We start from the raw sequence: 20,284 nt of genomic DNA, 5'->3' as shown, positions 1-20,284 counted from the left end.
GAACATGGCAAAATAGCTGACTGTTGGTGGGAGGTCAAATCCTCTTCATCTTACAGTATTTATTCCAATTAAGCCATGCACTTGCTGTTAGACACAGCAATCTCACTTTTTGGAATTTATTCTATAGAAATAACAGTACCAGAAATTAATGACCTGTACATGAGATTGTCTGAGGCAGCAATTTTTGGATTGTCAAAATAAAAAAAAATTGAAGACAACCTAAATTATCATAGAGGAATGGTCAAATAAATTATGGTTCATCCATGCTATAGAATGTTATATGTTTTAAAAATTAAAAATCTACTTTCCTACAGTGTATGTTTATAATATAAATATTAGAAGGTACAGATAAGAGAAAAAGGAAAAAAATCCCTAACTCTAGACCCAGAGACATCATCTTGGTATATACCAAATGTTTTTCATTGTGTGTATACATACATATATATATATGTATGTTCATATGCATATATATGCACACATACTTTTTCAATAAAAAAGGTATCACATGTCACACAATGTCATACTCTCTCATTACCTTAATGCCTTCATGAATATTTTTCTACATCAATAAATATTTATCTACAGATACGGCCTTTAAGAACTGCATAGTATTTTGCTTTATGGATATTCTAAAACTTAATCAGTCCCCTACTTGGCGGTATTTAAGTGAATCCGATATCTTAACAAACAGCCTCCCTGCAAGCTTGCAAGACTTTGGAGCTAGTTTGCCAATTGCCTCCCAGAAAGTTCTAGGTGCTTCTGGAAGCATTTGAGTCAGAGTAGTCAGAATATTTTCCCATCACGGGAGTCTGCTATCTTCCCAGATAGCAAAACTGTAGCCTTCAGAACTTGAAAGACTTGTCTTATCCTGCCCGTTAGTCATGCAGCCTCAGTGCGACTCCGTTCCAGAAATCCCATACACGCTCTCCCTCCTCTTGCCTCATTCCCGCCCCTTCCCACGCGCGCCCCCCCCCCTCGTGCTTTCCCGCTCGGCGATCTGGCCTATGGCAAACGCCAAGAATTAATTAGGGGCGGGGATCAAGGAGCGGCAGTCAGGAGGTCGCCATATTTCTGTACGGCCCTTGAAGGAGCCCCAGCAGTCGGTGGGTCGGGTGAGGTGCTGACAGGGCGGGGCCGCCGCTCGGCTCCGCCGGCCTCACCCCTCCCGCCCGGGACAGGTGGCTGGAGCGTGCCCCGCCTCCGCCAGCTGCGAGTGGGAGCGAGCGAGGGCCAGTCCCGGACGGCCGCTGCCAGCTGCGAGTGGGAGCGAGCGAAGGGCTAGTTTCGGGACGGCCGGGCGAGGAGTCCGGCGGCAGCAAACGAGCATCGTGGCGGCCAAAAAAATGCTGCTGCACCGAGGGGCCCTCGGGGGCCCTGGCGCGCCCGGCTGCGGGCTGGCCCGGCCGGGCGGCGCCCCGCAGGCCTTCGGAATCCGCTTGAGCACGGTAGGTCGGGGGCCCGAGGGGGCGGACGCGCGCGCGGGCCCCGGGACTGTGGGGGGCGCGCGGGGAGGGCCCAGCGGGCCGAGGCCTCACGCGGGACGGGACCTTCTCTCGCCCCCAGATGAGCCCCCGCTACCTACAGAGCAACTCCAGCAGCCACACGCGACCCTTCAGTGCCATCGCGGAGCTGCTAGGTGAGTGGCGAGGGCGGGCCCGGCCGCGATCGCCCGAGGCAGTGGTGCCAGCGTGGTGCCGCGGACGCGAGAGGAATGCGCCGAGCCGCGCGGGGGCGGGCCGGGGCTGGGGTGGGGGCCTTGGGGCCGGCCCCGGCTCCGCAGACGGAGGAGGGGGACGGCTCTCTCGCCAGGGACGAGGTTCCGGGAATAAAGCTGAGGAAACACGGTGTGTCTGAGGGGTCAGGACCCCTGTGTGCTTGTTCTCTCTGGGTCGTGATGTTCCGGGCACTTTAGGATAACTTAGTTAATAATCAAAAGGAAATGCATAAAAATACCTGGCCCCGAGGCAGCTGGGCTCCGCGGGGATGGGCGACCAACGGAGGATGCCCAGTTAGCAGAGGGGCACGGTTAGAGGATCGGTTAGGGTCCTGGGGACTGGGTTAGAGGTTGGGTCTGGAAAACGGAGTTCCTTAACTTTTGAAACAAGAAAGTCTAGGAATGATGGGACATCTCTTAAGAGATGACACGAGTGCATTTGGCTCCTTGCGACTGCGGAGGGCTGGATCCGTGGTCCACGAGCGCCCTCACACCGCTGGAATGAATACCGAGGACTTAACCTCTCCCTCCACCTGTGTTTGCTTTTAAAGCATTTTCGGTTCATCTCTCGAAGCCAAGTACACCAGCAGCAGTGTGCTAAATGCTGTGTGGAAAGCAAAGAAGAAAAGCAGTCCTGCATAAAATGCAGCAGCATGCAGAGCACATTGTAAATGCTTCAAAAATTGAAAGGAGGAAAAAATATTTATGGGGCAAGGTAGCACAGAACAAAATCTTGAAAATGGTTTCAAAGTTCTCCACCTGAGCCCCAGTCCTTACTTAAACAGTCGCTGTGGCCATGCCATGAGAGTTGCCTTGGGCAAGAAGTCAGCGGGCAGCAGGAGATAGGAGAGTTAATTTGAAAAGGTGATAGACAACTTTGATAATTAGTTTGACTATAACACCTAATGCTTTAGAAGATGTGTGATTTACTTAGAAGGTCCAGGAAAAGTGGTGTTGATGTGTTTTAAATCCTAGAGAACAGGGACTGTATCTTTAAGGTTTGGCACTATGCCTCAGGCAAATCTCTGCAGAGTAGAATACAATCTATGTGCTTTAATTTTTTAAAAAAGAGAGAGAGGCCTAAAGAGGAGAACGCAACAATTTACATAGTGGGGGATGGGAGACAAATATATTGTTCCCTCACCTTTGAACTGTGTAAAACCACATGTACCTGTTCTTAATTTACTTTATAGGTGATTTAATGAGTTTTCAATTTGTAATTTTGAATATATGTGATTTTTGTCTTAAGCATTACATTAAGCCTGGCCTAAGATGTCCAATAGGAGTGCGAGTGTATATGTGTATTATACATACACATGCATGCACACATGTATACAGATTTTAAAATCAGATCACAGCTATTTGTGATAATGTTAATAATAGGAAAAAGGGAGAGCAAAGTGTTAACTGGTAATCCAAAGCTTGCATTTTGGGTTTTCCTTCGATAGTTTTCTCTACTTAGGCATTAATTTTCGAGTGAATCATTCATTCAGTAAATATTTATTGAGCACCCATTGTGTGCAAGTCCACTGTAGTAGGTACAAAAATGAATACAACACAGATTCATTCTTCTAGTAGGGGAGATAAAATATGTACAGAAGGTTTATGTTTTGTATAACAACAAAATAGGAAGTGATATATCAACAAAGATGTAAACAAGTGCTGTGGGAGTTTAGAGGAAAGAGTAATGACTTCCAGTTTATCAGGAAGAGGGGGGTTAGGAAAGGTTTTGTGGAGGAGGTGACATTTGAGCTGAGATTTGAAGGATTGGGACATGTGGATATGGGGGGGAGGGCATTCCAGGCAAAAGGGACAACTGGATGAACAAAAGCATGAAGAACACTGAATAGTTGAGTTTAACTGGAGCAAGGAGTTCACAAATAGTAAAATCTATAGGTGCTTAGAAAGTTTACAAAGACCGTTCACGAATACCTTTTTAACTTTACCCATTGAGGTAAACAGTATTATTATTTTTTCATCCTGCAGATGATGATACAGAGGTTCAGAGAATTTAATTGACTTTTCCGAGGTTACATGTGTAGTAAGTGGCAGATCCAGGACTAAAACACAGGTTTTTTTTACTCCAAGTACCAAGTAGGAAATGAGGTTAAAAAGGTGATCTGGGATCAGGATGTGACTGGTAGGCTCTGGTATTTGGCCTTTTAGTCTAAAGTTTTCTGAACAGGGGAATGTCATGATCAGAGCTGTGCTTCAGGAAAGTTAATCTTGTAGCAGTGTATAAGATGGATTGCCGGAGAGAGAGACATGGATTTGAAAGACTATTAGGAGATTATCACAATAATCCAGATGAGAAAGAAAAAACTCTGTAAACTAAGAGAATTACAATGGGAATAGAAAAAGCAAGGTATGAGAAAGCTTAAGGGATGTATTATAGGGCATGGGAGAGACAAAAAAAAATGACTTCTAAATTTCAAATTTGTGGTCATTTGAGTGCTGTGCGCACGTGTGGGGATGTGGAACAGAGGAAAAAGAATAGACTTGTGCCAGAGGTTGATGATGTGGGGGCCAGGGGAAACTTCCCTTTTCTTCCTCTCCCCAAAAATGTTCCCTGAAAGATCAACTCTGCCATACAAAATCACAGAGTGATTACTCAATATCCCCATGAAGTTCAGATTTTTTTATACCTGTCCTTTTGGAGGGGAGGGGGAGATGAAAAGTACAGATAATTCTGTTTAGGGGCAGCCAGTGGCAAAAGGGAGGATGAATGGCTGGGGGAAACAGATAGACTTGTAAATGATTCTCTTTGCAAATTCAATTAACCTGAGAGACAGGTATTATATTTAAATGATTTCTGCCAGGTCTGGTTGCATTCTTTTTTTTTTTTTTTTTTTTGAGACAGAGTCTTGCTCTGTTGCCCGGGCTAGAGTGAGTGCCTAGAGTGAGTGCCGTGGCGTCAGCCCAGCTCACAGCAACCTCAAACTCCTGGGCTCAAGCAATCCTCCTGCCTCAGCCTCCCGAGTAGCTGGGACTACAGACATGCGCCACCATGCCCGGCTAATTTTTTCTATATATATAGTTTTAGTTGGCCAGATAATTTCTTTCTATTTTTAGTAGAGACGGGGGTCTCACTCTTGCTCAGGCTGGTCTCGAACTCCTCACCTCGAGCGATGCTCCCGCCTCGGCCTCCCAGAGTGCTAGGATTACAGGCGTGAGCCACCACGCCCGGCCCTGGTTGCATTCTTGATCTTCTTTCCTGCAATACTGTGAGATAACAGGGAGAGGAAGGGAAGTCAGTTGCCCCTTTGATCTTTTGATCCGGTCAGTCCAGTTTATGCAGATAGAGGGAAAGCCCCCTCCAGTGCTTTTTTTTTTTTTTTTTTATCTTGAATGGCCTTTAGTTCAAAATATTCTTTATAGCAAGGAGTGGTATTTTGGGGTGAAATTTCCTGAGCTCCTTCAATGACCTTACTTTTAGGCAAGAATACTTTTAGATACTTGCAGGATGCCTGTAGGGCAACCGCTTGGCCCAAATAGGCTGTCCTCTGAGATCAGGTGAGGATGGGAGCCTTGTGATCCTACTGGAACAGGAAAGGATAAGAAGCTTGTGAAGTGCTACCTCAAAGCCCTTGTCTCCCACTTGCCATCCTATCTCTCCCGGGAGGCTGACTGGGGGGCTGATGTGGAATCGTTTCTCATTGCTTCCCAGGTTCTGCTGAGGTCTGAGGCATCAGTTACAATGCTTTTTTAGAAGACAAGGGGTCAAGTGGACTAGACTAGGGGATAAAGATAGGTTCTCCAGGATCTGGTTTCTCATGCTCTTGCCCAAGTGGTGGGCAAGGGGAAAGTAGAGATAAGATTCTCCTACTAAGGGATAGAACAGGCCAGGTTAGGAGAGATAAGACTCCCTAGGATCTGGTAGCATGTGGGATTGTGCAGCCAGGTTAGGGGATGAAGACCCTCCAGGATCTGACAGTGCAGCTCTCACCTGAGTGGTGGGTGAGGGGAGAGGAGGAAGGGTTCTCTCATTGTCCTTTCTGTTCCTGGGCTGGGTGGACTGGGTTAGGGGAGAAGATAGATTTCCTGGGATCTGATAGCATATGCCACAAGTTGGTAAATTTTTGGAGGGTTAAGTAGCAAGAAGGATTGAAACCAGCTGCCAGATTGGTGCCTTATTATCATACGTTGACGCCGACCTTATTAGTATAATTTGTTGAGGCCAAGTGAAAGGCCACAGAAAACTGAAAGTAAGTGCAAAACTGTGCTTGCTGGTACCTGTCACTGATCTCTTTCTCCTTGCTGCTCTAGCTGACCCTGGCCCCTTGCGTGCTCCCTCCCCCCTGTATTCCAAGAGCTTCCAGCCAAGAAGATAAAATATCTAGCTGCTCCTGGCAGCTATCTTATGACTCCTGAAGTGCCTGTGTTAAAACTCTTTGGTGTGTTCCTGTAAAAAACATACCTAGTAAACTTTGGTCAAAACTTGCAGTAAAGAGGTAAAAGGTTAAAATGATTTTGCAAAAGGCCTTCCAGCTGATTCATTGAACGTACTGTTGTATAAATGTGTAATTGCAGGTGGTATGTGTTACATGTTTGAAATGTGAATGTCCTTATAGTGTTAGAAAAAATTCCTCTGTGTCCAAAGTTTTCAATGTATAAATGATGTCCAGTTAGTTGACAGGTTGCATCAGTCACAATGACTTTGGCTATAAATCCCAACACAATTCAGGGCCTGCTTGCCAAGTAAAGTTTTTTGAAATGATGTAGGCAGCTATACAATGCTGAATCCTTCTGTCAGTTACAGAAAAAAACTTCTGCCTCTCAACAAAGTAAAGAACTATATTTCTGATAAAGCTGCCATTGCATGCCAGACTTGTAACTCCTGCCAAAAGTTAGCCCATTTGTCTTGCCATATTCCACAGGCCTTAGGCTGCATCTGGTCCTTAAAGATTGACTATATTATCCATCAACAGATGAATGGATAAAGAAAATGTGGTGTGTATATATACACAATGGAATACTATTCAGCCATAAAAAGAATGAAATCCTGTCATTCATAGCAACATGGATAAGTTTAGAGGGCATTATGTTAAGTGAAATAAGTCAGGCACAGAATAACAAATACTGCATGTTCTCATACATGGAAGCTAAAAAAGTTATAGTAGAGAGTAGAACAGTGGTTACTAGAGACTGGGAAAGGTAGGGGGGAGGGGAATAGCCAGAGGTTGGTTAATGGATACAAAACTAGTTAGGAGAAATGAGTTCTAATGTTCTATAACACTTAGGGTGAACATAATTAAAGACAATTTACTGTGTGTTTTCAAATAGCTAGAAGAGTAGAATTTGAATGTTCCCAAAAAAGAAATGATAAATGATTGAAGTAATAGATATGCTAATTACACTGATTTGACATTGTCTGCATGTATCAGAATATCACACTGTACCCCATTAATATGTACAATTATTATGTCTCAATTAAAAATAATAATGAAAGCAAAAGAAGTGGCTGCTACCCATATAAAATAAATTTTCCTTTGGGACCTTCTGTGAAAAAAAAGATTGACTATATCAGACCTCTTAACTGCCTTCTGAGACTGGTGATACTATACTGCTGTTAAGACTTGTACAGGTTACAATCAGTGACAGTTTTATCAATGACTCTGACAACACCATTGTGGCCCTTGAAATTAATCTGTGTCTTATTTGATGGACATTCCACAGATCCAAGTGGTTGTAACTGATACTGTTAATTGTATTGGAAAAAATGAATGTTTTGAATATGTGTAATACTGTTGGTTGTAAGGGATGTTCTCAGTAGAGAAATGCCATGATTTGATCAGTAGTGATGGGATGAATATACAACCAGGACCCCACCTGGCTCTCTCAGCCCAGTAATGTGGCATCAGGAAAATAGTATAGAATGTCAGGAAAAGGGAAGAGGTGGAAGGGAAGGATTCTGTTTTCCTTAAAGAGACAGGAATGAGGCCGGGCGTGGTGGCCCACGCCTGTAATCCTAGCACTCTGGGAGGCGGAGGCAGATGGATCCTTTGAGCTCAGGAGTTCGAGACCAGCCTGAGCAAGAGCGAGACCCCCCCTCCCCTGCCTCTACTAAAAATAGAAAGAAATTATATGGACAGCTAAAAATATATAGAGAAAAAAAAGACAGGAATGATTAAGGAATCTAGCCAACAGATTGTACAGACTGCTCTTCCACTGGGACCAATGAGCCACAGGTGTTAGTGATTGACAGTAAATTGGTGCCTGTGGCAAAAGGATGTGGCCACTAGGCAATGGCATCCCTGGAGTTGTGGACATGACACATAAGTTAGAATATGACTATATTTGATGTCTTTGGAATCCTAAATAATTAACCCCTTGTGAAGACATAATTCAGAAGGAATTGTGAACCTTTCTGTATATTTTTTCTGCTTTAATTCTATGGTCTTCATTTCATAAGGGGTGGACAGCCTGCCTCACCTTTAAGACTATTACAAAATACCTAAGCAAAAATCACTCCTTCTAAGTATGCTTGCTACCATCACTGAGATCTAGAAAGGAAATTAAATGTTTTGATTTTAACCTCTAACTCTTTCAATGCCTCTTAGGCTATAAACAGGAATGGTGATAGTATCTGTGTTCTTTAATAGAGGAGATGATGTAAAAAAGTAGAAGATAAAATTATCACAAACTATAATCTGTGTAATATGCATCTACCTTTACTAAAATTGCTGGTTCAACTTTTCTCGGTAGCTACTCTTTACTGTATGTATTCATGAGCAGTAAAGTGGCTAAAAGATAAGAAGTAATGAGATGTGGCTGGGCACTGTGGCTCATGCCTGTAATCCTAGTACTCTGCGAGGCCGAGGCTGGAGGATTGCTTGAGGTCAGGAGTTCGAGACCAGCCCGAACAAGAGACACTACTAAAAATAGAAAAAATTAGCTGGGCATGGTGGTGTGTACCCCTAGTCCCAGCTACTGGGGAGGCTGAAGCAGGAGGATCACTTGAGCCCAGGAGTTTGAGGTTGCTGTGAGCTGTGATCACACCACTGCACTCTAGCCGGCAATCTTGTCTCAAAACAAACAAACAAAAAGGAAGTAATAAGGCAGAAATGGAGCAAAATGCTTTGTATATGGGAATACTTTTCCCACAGACCCTGAAGTTTGAAGATAGAATAGCAGATTGCACATTAGTGATATGAAATCTAGAAATCAGCTTTGTAACCCCATCTGCCATTATATCTGTTCTCTGTAATTCAGTAAGTGCACTACCATTAATGCTCCATGCTCACCTTCTGGGACATCCAAGTGAGGTGAATAAAGGATAGTTTCTATGTCTTAGAGGCACTGAACTAGAAATTTTGATAGAATATTGAAAAAAAAAGGGATCTAATATCACAGATTTCTACCTTTTGCAGATAATGCTGTAGATCCAGATGTATCGGCCAGGACGGTCTTTATAGATGTTGAGGAGGTCAAGAATAAATCTTGTTTGACCTTTACTGATGATGGATGTGGGATGACACCTCATAAACTACACCGAATGCTCAGGTAAAAATGTCTTCATTTTCTTATCTTGAGTGCATGAACCCTATTTAAGGCTTAATAGTTTTCTTTAATATTTTGCTTGCCTTTTATTTATTCAACTTATGTTCATTAAGCATCTCTTATGTGCCAGGGCACTAGTCATGAAATAAACACTATTTCTGCCCTCACAGAATTTACAGCCTAGCTGGCAATTCAGATAATTAAGCAAGTAATCGATAAAAAGCTGTAAGCATAATGATAGGAAAGTACATGGCATGAGTCAACAGGGGAACCCAATCTGATCCCAGAGGTTAGGAAGAGCCTCCTATATGAAATTATGTATAAGCTAAGATCTAAGGGTGAGTAGAATTTAACTAGATAAAGGGACAGGGAGCAAGGGATGAGAATTCAGGCAAAGAGAACAAGTATAAAGACCTGAAGGCCTTCACTGGTCTGAGACCTTCTCTGATTTATATTAACCTAAACTCACTCATAAATCGGAAGTATTGGAGTTGGGATGATTTATGGATTAGACCATGAAGCTATCTAGGTATAATCAAGCCACATGAAAGATAAATAGAAGGCATTCACACACATAATCTTTGAAGGTTTTGCAGTAGAATTGCAAAGTTAGGAAATTCTAACTGTTGCAGTTGGTGGTAGATTTCTATTGCCACTCAATTCATTTAATTACTTTAAAAGGGTGATTGAGAATGTAAGTTTGTAGTATAATGTCTTCACATATCACTCAGTGAAAGATGAGTGTTTCTTCAACTCCTTCCTTCTCTATTTGTAGCAGATGAGGTTGATTACTCTCCATGTGGCTTTCTGCACTAGAGTGTGTGAAGCACGAATAACATTGGGGGTTGCTGTGGAGGAGGGAAGGGGCTCAGAACTGTAAAAATGGAAAACCAATTCATTCGGTTTTAGTTCTCCTTGTAGGTATTCTAAATCAGTAGCCCTGTTTTGTAGGGAAATAGCTTTGATCCATCAAAAAAAAAAAAGAAATTTGGGCAAAGTGAGTGGTTATGTTTTACCACTCAGAAGTCTGTTTACCTTGTCTCAGACCCTCCTAATTAGAAGACTATTTTGGGAAAGCCTCTAGAAGTGAGACAAGGATATGACTAGTATGTTGGTGAAGGTAGAGAATTGGCCCTGGTTTTCAACTTACACCATCAGTTGTATCTCCTAAAGTTAATATTATGTATTAAGAAAAATAGAATTTTAGATGGGATGGAACAAAAATATTTATATCTAATTATGTACATACTAGTTTTTTCCCCTAAAATTGCATATCTTCTTAATGACTCCTTCCCACTACACCTTATCCCAGTGACATGGGTGTCAAATAGTGGGCCCAACGAATCTGATCAACTTCCATTTTGTTTGTGGAACTACATCTGTGAAAGTTAGTACTTATAAGGTAGGAGGGAGGAGGAGGATGGTTTCAAAATAATTGCAATAATTTTTGTTATAAATTCATTCATTTATTCATTCAACAAATTCTTCCTGAGCACCTGTGTACAAGGCACTGGAGATAAAGTGGTGAACCAGACATGATCCTTGCTCTCAAATGGCTGACAGTTTAGTGAGAAAGAAAAGAATTGACTAGTAATATAACTAAATAGGCTATTCTACCCAGTGGTAAATGCTATGAAGGAAGAGCACAGTTTCTTTGAGAGCATATAACAGAGGGATCTAATCTATTCTCAAAAAAGGGTACCCTGAAGAAATGACATTTGAGTTGAAATATGAAGGATTAGTATCATCCATTGAAACTTTTGTTCTCTCCCCAGGGAGCAAAACAAGCAGAAACTTGCATTTTCCTTACCATACCAAATGTTTCCCTCCAATTTGAACTGGGCAGTTGTTCATCATATTTAAAAATTAATTTTAGAAAATTATTCTAATGTGTCCTTAATGTAGTATTAATATATGTACTATATTGTATTTGCAATTGTATTTTAACTTGAATCAGCGAGAAGATACCATTGATTTAAAAGAGAACATTTAGTCTGATCCTAACTTCTAACCAAGGATTCCACTTCTCACAATTTCTTTTTAAATAATTGAACTTTAAAGGTAGCTTTGAAAATTATTACTAGGTATATTAATTTTTCTGTTTTTCATTTGTGGGCATATTACTTTTGTATTTAGAAAAAGTAATAGAAGTAATTATACAAAATTGTTGAGCCTACAGAAATTCCATTTGACCTCTAACATTTGTTGTTACCCTGTTTCCATTTTCCAACTCTTCATACTACTCTTTTCTATTTTCAGGCTGATAAAATAGTTCTTCCATAAACATGTAATCTCAAGCAAATCAAATTAAAAAGGAAAAACCTATCATTAAATTCCTTTACAGTCCACAACTAATTCTCTTTAGCTTCTGGGGATAGAGTATGAATCAGCTAGTCTATGTATTCAGCTGCCTTTTTTCAGCAAGGTGGAAAATCTCTTTCAAAGGTTGAGGATTAACAATAGCCACAGAGCCGCAGATTTGAAGGTCTTTGTTAACTGTGCTCAGAAGTGCATTTTCCAGTAGGTCTGTTCTTCTAAAACAACAGCCAGAGAGTAACAGTTTACTTAGCAGTCTTTCATTCTCTTATATTACATATTATATCACTACTATATCTAGGAAACAGCAGTGCCTGCCCTGGATTTTGTCCGTGGATTTTGCTAAGGTTTGTTTCATTGATCAGAGTCCCAATTTAAATTTACCTCTCTAGATTCTTGACATTTTAAGGTACTCAAGGGCAAACTGCTGTATTCTTGGATTCCACTCAAAGAGGTGGTATCCAAGCCCCTTTGGCGGGTAAACAATGTTGTCTTTTATAGGAGAGGATAGAACAAGACTGACTTAGTGAAGAGAAACCACCCTTCTGAGCCAAGATAGCTCTATGGAAAACTATTGAGCTATATCAAATTATATAAAATACAAGTCTATTACTATGTATGCTGAGGGCTTTTAAATTAGTTGGTTATTTGATTGGTATCTGGGATTAATTTGCAGTTAAATAGAATACCTAACATGGGAACTTAGGTAGAATAAAAGAGCATATGGGAAGAATTAAGTGAAACATAACAATAACCAAAAAATCCAGAGCTTCCACCTCCTCTCTTTTCACTCTTCTTATTCTTTTCCATTCTGGTCCTGGCCCTGCCCTACTACTTATCTTCTCAACCTTATATTGTCATTTGGTCTCCCCGAACTAAGTAACACAATGAAGATTAATACTTAAAAAGGGAAAAAGAGGTGATGGGTGGCCGAAGAGGCTAGGAAATTAAGGGATTAATATTATCTCCCTATTTTTACCACTTTCCCATGACCATCTAATTGAAGATTTTGTGGTATTAGAGAAAGTTTAGGTCCAATTAGCCATACAAATTCATTTCAAATGATAGGTAAGACTATTATTATAATTTATAGTGAGGCCTGCATTTTAGATGTGACATTGGATCTGAAGTAGGAGTAGGGGATAGCACATGACAATTCTCAGAATGACTTCCAGAGTTAGTTTAAAATTAAAGTTTGAATACTACTTTATAATTAATATGTTTTACATGCAGTATATAATTTAATCCTCATAATGACCCTGTTTTTTTCTAGCCAATTCTTCCACAAGAGGAATGGGAATGCCTGAATCTTACCAACTTATAAGTCTATTTCCTAGAATACTAAGGTCCATAGACAGCATAATCTCAATGTTCTTTTGGCTTTTTCAGAGGATCACTGCCCTAGAAATTACCTTTCTCTGTCATTAGACTTACTTGTGGGAAACACAAAGCTCCTATAAAGTATCTACTCTAGGAAGACATGGTATTATTGTATAACACTTTGAAATAGAAAATTAAAAGATGGTGGCCTTCCTTAGAGAGTAAACACAAAAGTACAACCTTTAAGAAACAGAAATCAGACACATGGTCCACCCTGCTGAAAAGAGTAGAAGTCAAGACCAGGCTGCTAAGTCGTGGCCTATAGAGTATCTGTTTAATTGATGTTGAGAAGCATATAATCTGTTATATATGAAATTCTTCCTTAGACTAGAAACCGTGAGGGCAAGCAATGTCTCTTTTAAGTGCTTATTAGCACCATGCATGTCATATAGTAAGTGCTCAATTTAAATATATATTGAACGAATGGCAGTATACAGCATTGTAAAATTAGTCAATCTGGAGAGAAACAATCCTTAAAATTAGTTTTATCAGTGATGAGGGACAATATAAGGGGAAGATAATCATTTTCTAGATTTGATATCTTTAATTTTTTCAGGTTCTGTTATTTTTGGTGTGTATCTGAATGGAAAATATAAGAAAAGGAAAGGTTCTGGCTCCCACATTAAGCTGATCATAAGGGACTGCAGAGACTGTTGAGGTGACTCAGTGATAGGCCCTTAATAGAACAAGAAAGATGTTATACTGCAGCTGTTTGCAGATATTCAGAGGCAGAACTACCTATTTTTATCCCTTGGTCCTATTCCAATGAACTGTCCCAGCAGATGGAGCAGAGCATAAGAATTGGAAGGGTTATCCTTTGGGTGGAGAGTTGAAATTGTCAAGATATATGATCCCTGACTTTCAGATTTCTGGAGGGTGATATAACCAGTTTAGGAGTTGCCTAGTCCAGTACCTCTGACCAGTGCCACTGTCTGGTACTTTTGTTACCCTCTCTGGATAAGTACTTTTTTTCACCTTATCCTAACTTCTAGCAATCAGAGCTGTTTTATCTAGACAAGAAAGACAGTTGCCCAAGGCCACCTCCAGCTCTCTGTTAGCCAGTGAAAAGACACCTTCTTTACATTTACAAAGTGTGACTCTAAGGTAGTGGAACTATTCATGTACACACAAACCACACAGGAAAATCAGTCTCATTACCCCATAGTAATTTCCTATGTTTCTAACTTAATAGTTTTGCCCAGAAATACCAAAAGGAATAAAACAGGGGAGACTTTTTACAAGTGTTCTTTATTTGTAAGCCAAACATTCTGCTTGTCACCTATTTTAGGATGCTTTTTACTGTTCTGATTTCTTTTTTCTGATTTCTTTTTTCTTGTGTAATTACAGCTTTGGCTTTACAGATAAAGAAATAAGGAAGAGCCAGTGTCCCATCGGGGTCTTTGGTAATGGTTTCAAATCAGGCTCCATGCGGCTAGGAAAGGACGCTCTTGTCTTCACCAAGAATGGGGGTACTCTCACTGTTGGACTCCTGTCACAGACCTATCTGGAATGTGTCCAGGCCCAGGCAGTTATTGTACCAATCGTTCCATTCAACCAGCAAAACAATATCCTTTCTGGAAATGGAGAATGTTGGTTAAAAATTAGTCTAATCTATTTTGATAGGAACCACTTCAGGTCAAATCTAGCTATCAAAAGTTTTCATAAAGAGGTATTCAAATGTCGTAAATTTAACTGGAATTGTCCTCTATCAAATATTTTTAAAATAAGTGGGTCATTGACAGAAGCTTAGAAATGTTTTTGGTATATTGAAATTTTCATTGTCATGCTACTTGAACTATATAGTATATCTCTCCCCCACCCCCACCCCCACCCCCACCCCCACAGTAAAGTTCCCAGGGCCTTCCCTTTTTTCCCCCTAAGGGTAGCTACATCGGCATTCATACTCCTAGAAACATATTATTTATCAGCTTATCTGATAAAATAGCTCATTTCACTATAACAAATAACAGTTGTATAGTTATTTCTGTTAGACACCAGGTTGTCTTCACTGGAACAGTATAGCAACAAGGTTTGAACTCATTGCTTCCAAAGAGTTTAAAAATTCAGACTTTGATCTTTGTCTTAAATATAGGCTTTTGTTTGCATTGTATCTTTGAAGCTATACTCTTCAGGGGTAACTGATTTTGGTGTTTGTCTCTACAACCTTTCTCCATTTTCCCCCTTTCCTTTCTTCCCTGGCAATAATGCCCATGCTTTATGTCCGTAGTTTTGTCTAAACATGCAACCCAAAAGGCAGATCTTCATACTCAATAACATCCTAAAATATTAATTTTTCTTTGACTATATTTGGTTTTACAAAAAATGGTTGTTACTGAGGATTCCTTGCCCAGCCTAGAAGCCATCTTGAACTATTCAATTTTCAACAGTGAAAATGACCTGCTATCCCAGTTTGATGCCATCCCAGGCAAAAAAGGCACTCGTGTTCTCATTTGGAACATCCGCAGGTATAGTATTCCAAGGGTGAGAGATTCTAATAAGGAAAGGTAGTATGATGAAGCACATTTTAATAAATCTTTCTAGAGAAGCAGAGTAGATGAATTTTGATACATATTTCTATCTCATTGTATACCTTTCCATAACTTTCTCTTAGAACCACAGTTCTGTTTGAGATAATGGTTCTTATTGGTAAAATGTGGCACTTTTAAGGTGGAAACACATATCCTGAGGCTATTGCCGTAAATAATCAGGACAGTTCAACATTATTCTAAGATACTCAGAGTCCTTTATAAATATCTATTTCATATTCATGGGCATTGTTTTGGGATTGGTAAGTGATAGTTATTTTACCTATTTGACAATGAAAATGAAGTATGAGAAAGAGAAATTAAGAGTAACAATGAATAACATTATCTATAAAAAATAAGGACCTCTGTATTAGTGCTTCCAAAATAGCTGGATTAGAAGTAGAAAAATCTTTGATGCAGATGAATTTTAACTATAATGAGATTGGCTTAAGATCATGTCTTTAGAACTAATAAAACAATCTAGAAATACTCTATAATATGCCGTTTGTTTAATCTTGGCATGTGGAATGGAATACATTTAGGAATGGATTAAAACCTAAACACTAAAAACTTAAAAACCTTTAATATAAAATAGAGATGTATTACTGGTATGTTTAATAGAACAGATTGTCAGATATATTCATTCTTCCTTTTCTCCTTGGGTCAAGTATTTAGTCTCATTTCTTAGCTGGATAAAACTTACATGAAAATAGTGCTGGTAAGCTGGTGAACACCTGTAAGTCCCAGCTACTCAGGAGGCTGAGGCAGGAGGATTGCTTGAGCCCAGGACTTTGAGTCCAGCCTGGGTAACATAGTGAGACCCCATTTATATAGAGAGTACTGTGCTTATAATTAAAAATGAAAAAAAGTATAATGGCTCACACATTGGTAATTTAGATCTTCCCTGTGTCCTACTGAGAAAACCTCAAGTAACATAATTTGTATTACAAAGGATCATTTTTCCTGAGGTATTTCCAGTTGAGTATCCCTAATCTGAAAATCTAAAATCCAAAATGCTGCAAAATTGAAATTTTTTGAATGCCAAAATGACAGCTCAAAGGAAATGCTTATTGGAGCATTTCAGTTTTCGATTTTCTGATTACAGATGCTCAACTGGTAAGTATAATGCAAATATTCCAAAATCCAAAAAAAGTCCCAAAAACAAAACACTTCTTTTTTTTTATTTCAGCATATTATGGGGGTACAAAAATTTAGGTTACATATATTGCCCTTGCCACCCCCCATCAGAGCTTCAAGTGTGTCCATCCCCTAGATGGTGCGCATCGCACTCATTATGTATGTATACACCCATCCCCTTCCCCCACACATCTGCCCGACACCCGATTGATGTTATTCCTCAATGTGCTCTTAGGTGATGATCAGTGAAACCAATTTGATGGTGAGTATATGTGGTGCTTATTTTTCCATTCTTGGGATACTTCACTTAGTAGAATGGGTTCCGGCTCTATCCAGGAAAATACAAGAGGTGCTATATCACCATTGTTTCTTATAGCCAAGTAGTACTCCATTATATACATATACCACATTTTATTAATCCACTCATGTATTGATGGGCACTTGGGTTGTTTCCACACCTTTGCAATTGTGAATTGTGCTGCTATAAACATTCGGGTGCAGATGTCTTTTTTATAGAATGTCTTTTGTTCTTTTGGGTAGATGCCCAGTAATGGAGATTGCTGGATCAAATGGTAGTTCTACTTGTATCTCTTTGAGGTATCTCCATATTGCTTTCCACAGAGGCTGCACTAGTTTGCAGTCCCACCAGCAGTGTATGAGTGTTCCTATCTCTCGGCATCCACGCCAGCATTTATTGTTTTGGGACTTTTTGATAAAGGCCATTCTCACTGGAGATAAATGATATCTCATTGTGGTTTAGATTTGCATTTTCCTGATGATTAGAGATGTTGAGCATTTTTTCATATGTCAAACCCAAAATACTTCTGGTCCAAGTGTTTCAGGCAAAGGATACTCAACCTATATAAATAAAAGATTGCATGGTCAAATAAATTTGGGAAAAGCTGGTTTAAACAAAGTTTACCATGCTGTTTTATTCTAGGACTTAAGAGACTTTAATATATATACTAATGTGCACTGAAAATATTTAAGAGAGTAGTATAGTGTGCAGTATTTCCCAATTTGTAAACATACTTCTTCAGACTTCTTTTTCTTAGATGGGGAAGGTCAGGGACAGGAACAAAGAGGACAAGGAACCTTAGGATTTATGTATTAGGGTGGGGTGAGGTAGTAAGAATCAGGATTATCCTGGAAAATCCAGAATATGTTATTAATATTGTACAGTGACATGGGCTTCATAAGACTATATACCATAGTGGCTATGGTCCAGCCCTGAAAAAGGAAGTACATTTTCAACACAGCAGCTCTGAGCTTATGCAGCCTGAAGTATTAGGGGAAAGTATCACTGGAATATGAGGTGACTCTGAGGGTAAGAATTGTTTCTCGATTTTATTTGATCATACAACTTTTATTTATTTCTTGTTTAAGAGTATCTTGAGGGACTACTGTTTCACTATTTCACAGAACAAATTTTGGGAACTATTATTCTGATACATACATTTTCTCTAAAATCCATCATTTGTTTTTGAGTTTTTTTTCAGGAACAAAGATGGTTCTTACCTTTTTGCCCTGGCAGTGGTTACTGATATAGCTCAGGGTCTTGGAATGGACTAAAGCTAAGTGGTCCAAAAAGATGGGAAGAATAAAGGTCCCTATGAAAAGAATATTAGTGCTGTTATGTTTAAGTAATAATTCTATAAATGATATTCTAGAGGACTAGTAAATATGTACTGTTTTTATAACAATTTTTTCCTTCTAAGAAATAAGATTAGATCTGGGGAAATCATGGTATCTTATTAGTCTGAAGTTAGTAGAAGTAGGTTTTAATTCATCTGTTTATTCAGTGGGGAAATGTAATGTTGAGTGACTTACTTAGCAGTACTGAGGAAAGTTGGGATCTATTTTAAGACCCTGCTTTGAGGATAGCGGACTTCTGTTTGATTTATCAGATCACGGACTTTCCACATTCTTTCTCTGTTTCTTTCCTTATTAACTTGGCATCACCACCTCTATGAAACATAGTAAATTTATTTAGAATGGAAATACCCTTGAATATTATGTGATCCTCAAACCAAGTAGTTTGTAGTTCCTTTGCATTGGTAGTCAGGGAAAGAAATAGATACCTGAGTTTTGGTTTATATTGTTTCTTTTCTCTTGGGTTCCTAGTGCATTTTTTATCCTTTGGAGCCAGTTTTGTTAGATTGGTCCTTGTCTCTTTTACCCAGAAATAAAGATGGAAAGTCTGAGTTGGACTTTGACACAGATCAATATGACATCCTGGTATCAGACTTTGACACAGAAGAAAAAGAGACTGGTGGTGTTACCTCTGAGCTACCAGAAACAGAATATTCTTTACGGGTGAGTAAGAATGGATTTTCTTCAACAAAGAGAGGTAAGATTTCTTATAACATGAAGGTATTATAGAACAGGATCTCATTTTAATTATATAAAGATGACAACCTTTTAATCTTCTGCTAGGATTCCTTTGCACTGTCTCCACTGAAACAGTTTAGCTAATATAGTCAGCAGCACTTCAGTGTGATAGTTGACGTAGAGTAACAAGGTTTAGAAACTGAGCCAAATCTTTGTCCAGAATAGACATCAGTTGCTCGCTGTGTTTTATGGGGATGTCAGTAGAATTGGCAATATCACATAATAACTTTCCCTTAACTGTTCCATAGGCATTTTGTGGTATTCTATACATGAAGCCACGAATGAAAATTTTTCTGCGTCAAAAGAAGGTGACTACACAGATAATTGCCAAGAGCCTGGCCAATGTAGGATATGATATATATAAACCTACCTTCACAGTATCCTTACAACTACATGAAATTGACCTTTTTATTTCAGGTTGGCACAGAAAAATAAAAACTTTGCTTCTCCAATTAAAAAATGTGTGTTGTAGTACAAATCCTATTATGGTGTACTCTAAGGAAGTATTTCTTAAATGTTAATGTATATACCTGTTTTATTGGAAATCACCTGGAAACTGTTGAAATAATACAGAGTCCTGAGATTTTGGAGATTCTTGTTCAGTAGATTCTGAAATAATTTTTTTTTTGAGACAGAGTCTCGCTCTGTCGCCCTGGGTAGAGTGCCATGGCATCATAATAGCCCACTGCAACCTCAAACTCCTGGGCTCAAGGGATCCTCCTGCCTCGGCCTCCAAGTAGCTGGGACTGCAGGTGCGTGCCACCATGCCCAGCTAATTTTTCTGTTTTTCTGTAGAGATGGGGTCCTGGGAGGTCTCACTGTGTTGCTCAGGCTGGTCTTGAACTACTGCCCTCAAGTGATCCTCTGGCCTCTGCCTCCCAAAGTGCTGGGACTACAGGCATACACCACCATGCCCTGCTAATTTTTTTTTTTTTTTTTGTAGAGATGGTCTCACTCTTGCTCAGGCTGGTCTCAAACTCCTGGCCTCAAGCAGTCTTCCTACCTTGGCCTCCCAAAGTGCTAAGATTATAGGCATGAGCTCTCACACCCTGCCTAAAATCCTTCCTTTTTAAATAATAAGAAATATTTATTTTTAAATCCTCAGCTGATTCTAATGAGCAGCCACGTTTGGGAATCTGTGCCATAAGGAGCAATACATATCATTTAGTTTATACTGGAATTTTGAAATATATTATGTTGATTGAAATAAAATGTTGACTAGAACTTATTAATCTTTTGGATATAGAGTGATTTTTGTTGTAACAGGTCTAGACTTACATTGATTGACGTTAGGAGAGTGGAAATTAAAGGTTGATTTTCT

At 39.7% G+C, this 20,284-nt stretch overlaps 1 protein-coding gene across 3 annotated transcripts in view; it reads left to right on the top strand.

Annotated features, from left to right (window-relative positions):
- Positions 1-1,065: 1,065 nt before the first annotated feature.
- MORC4 (MORC family CW-type zinc finger 4) overlaps positions 1,066-20,284 on the top strand; it is a 54,379-nt gene continuing 35,160 nt past the window's right edge. For 2 of the 3 annotated variants that reach the window (XM_045537908.1, XM_045537907.1), the window contains exons 1-7: positions 1,072-1,445; positions 1,564-1,636; positions 9,085-9,217; positions 14,258-14,475; positions 15,228-15,375; positions 18,756-18,888; positions 19,212-19,340. In XM_045537908.1, coding sequence (XP_045393864.1) covers positions 1,344-1,445; positions 1,564-1,636; positions 9,085-9,217; positions 14,258-14,475; positions 15,228-15,375; positions 18,756-18,888; positions 19,212-19,340 — 936 coding nt within the window. In that variant the 5' untranslated portion in view covers positions 1,072-1,343. Of the gene's footprint in view, positions 1,446-1,563; positions 1,637-9,084; positions 9,218-14,257; positions 14,476-15,227; positions 15,376-18,755; positions 18,889-19,211; positions 19,341-20,284 lie in introns of all 3 variants that reach the window. The other variant, XM_045537906.1, reaches the window with a different exon arrangement.

The sequence above is a fragment of the Lemur catta genome, chromosome X (assembly GCF_020740605.2).
Source record: "Lemur catta isolate mLemCat1 chromosome X, mLemCat1.pri, whole genome shotgun sequence".
Classification (NCBI taxonomy): Eukaryota; Metazoa; Chordata; class Mammalia; order Primates; family Lemuridae; genus Lemur; species Lemur catta.
This window is presented reverse-complemented; position numbering and strand designations above follow the sequence as displayed.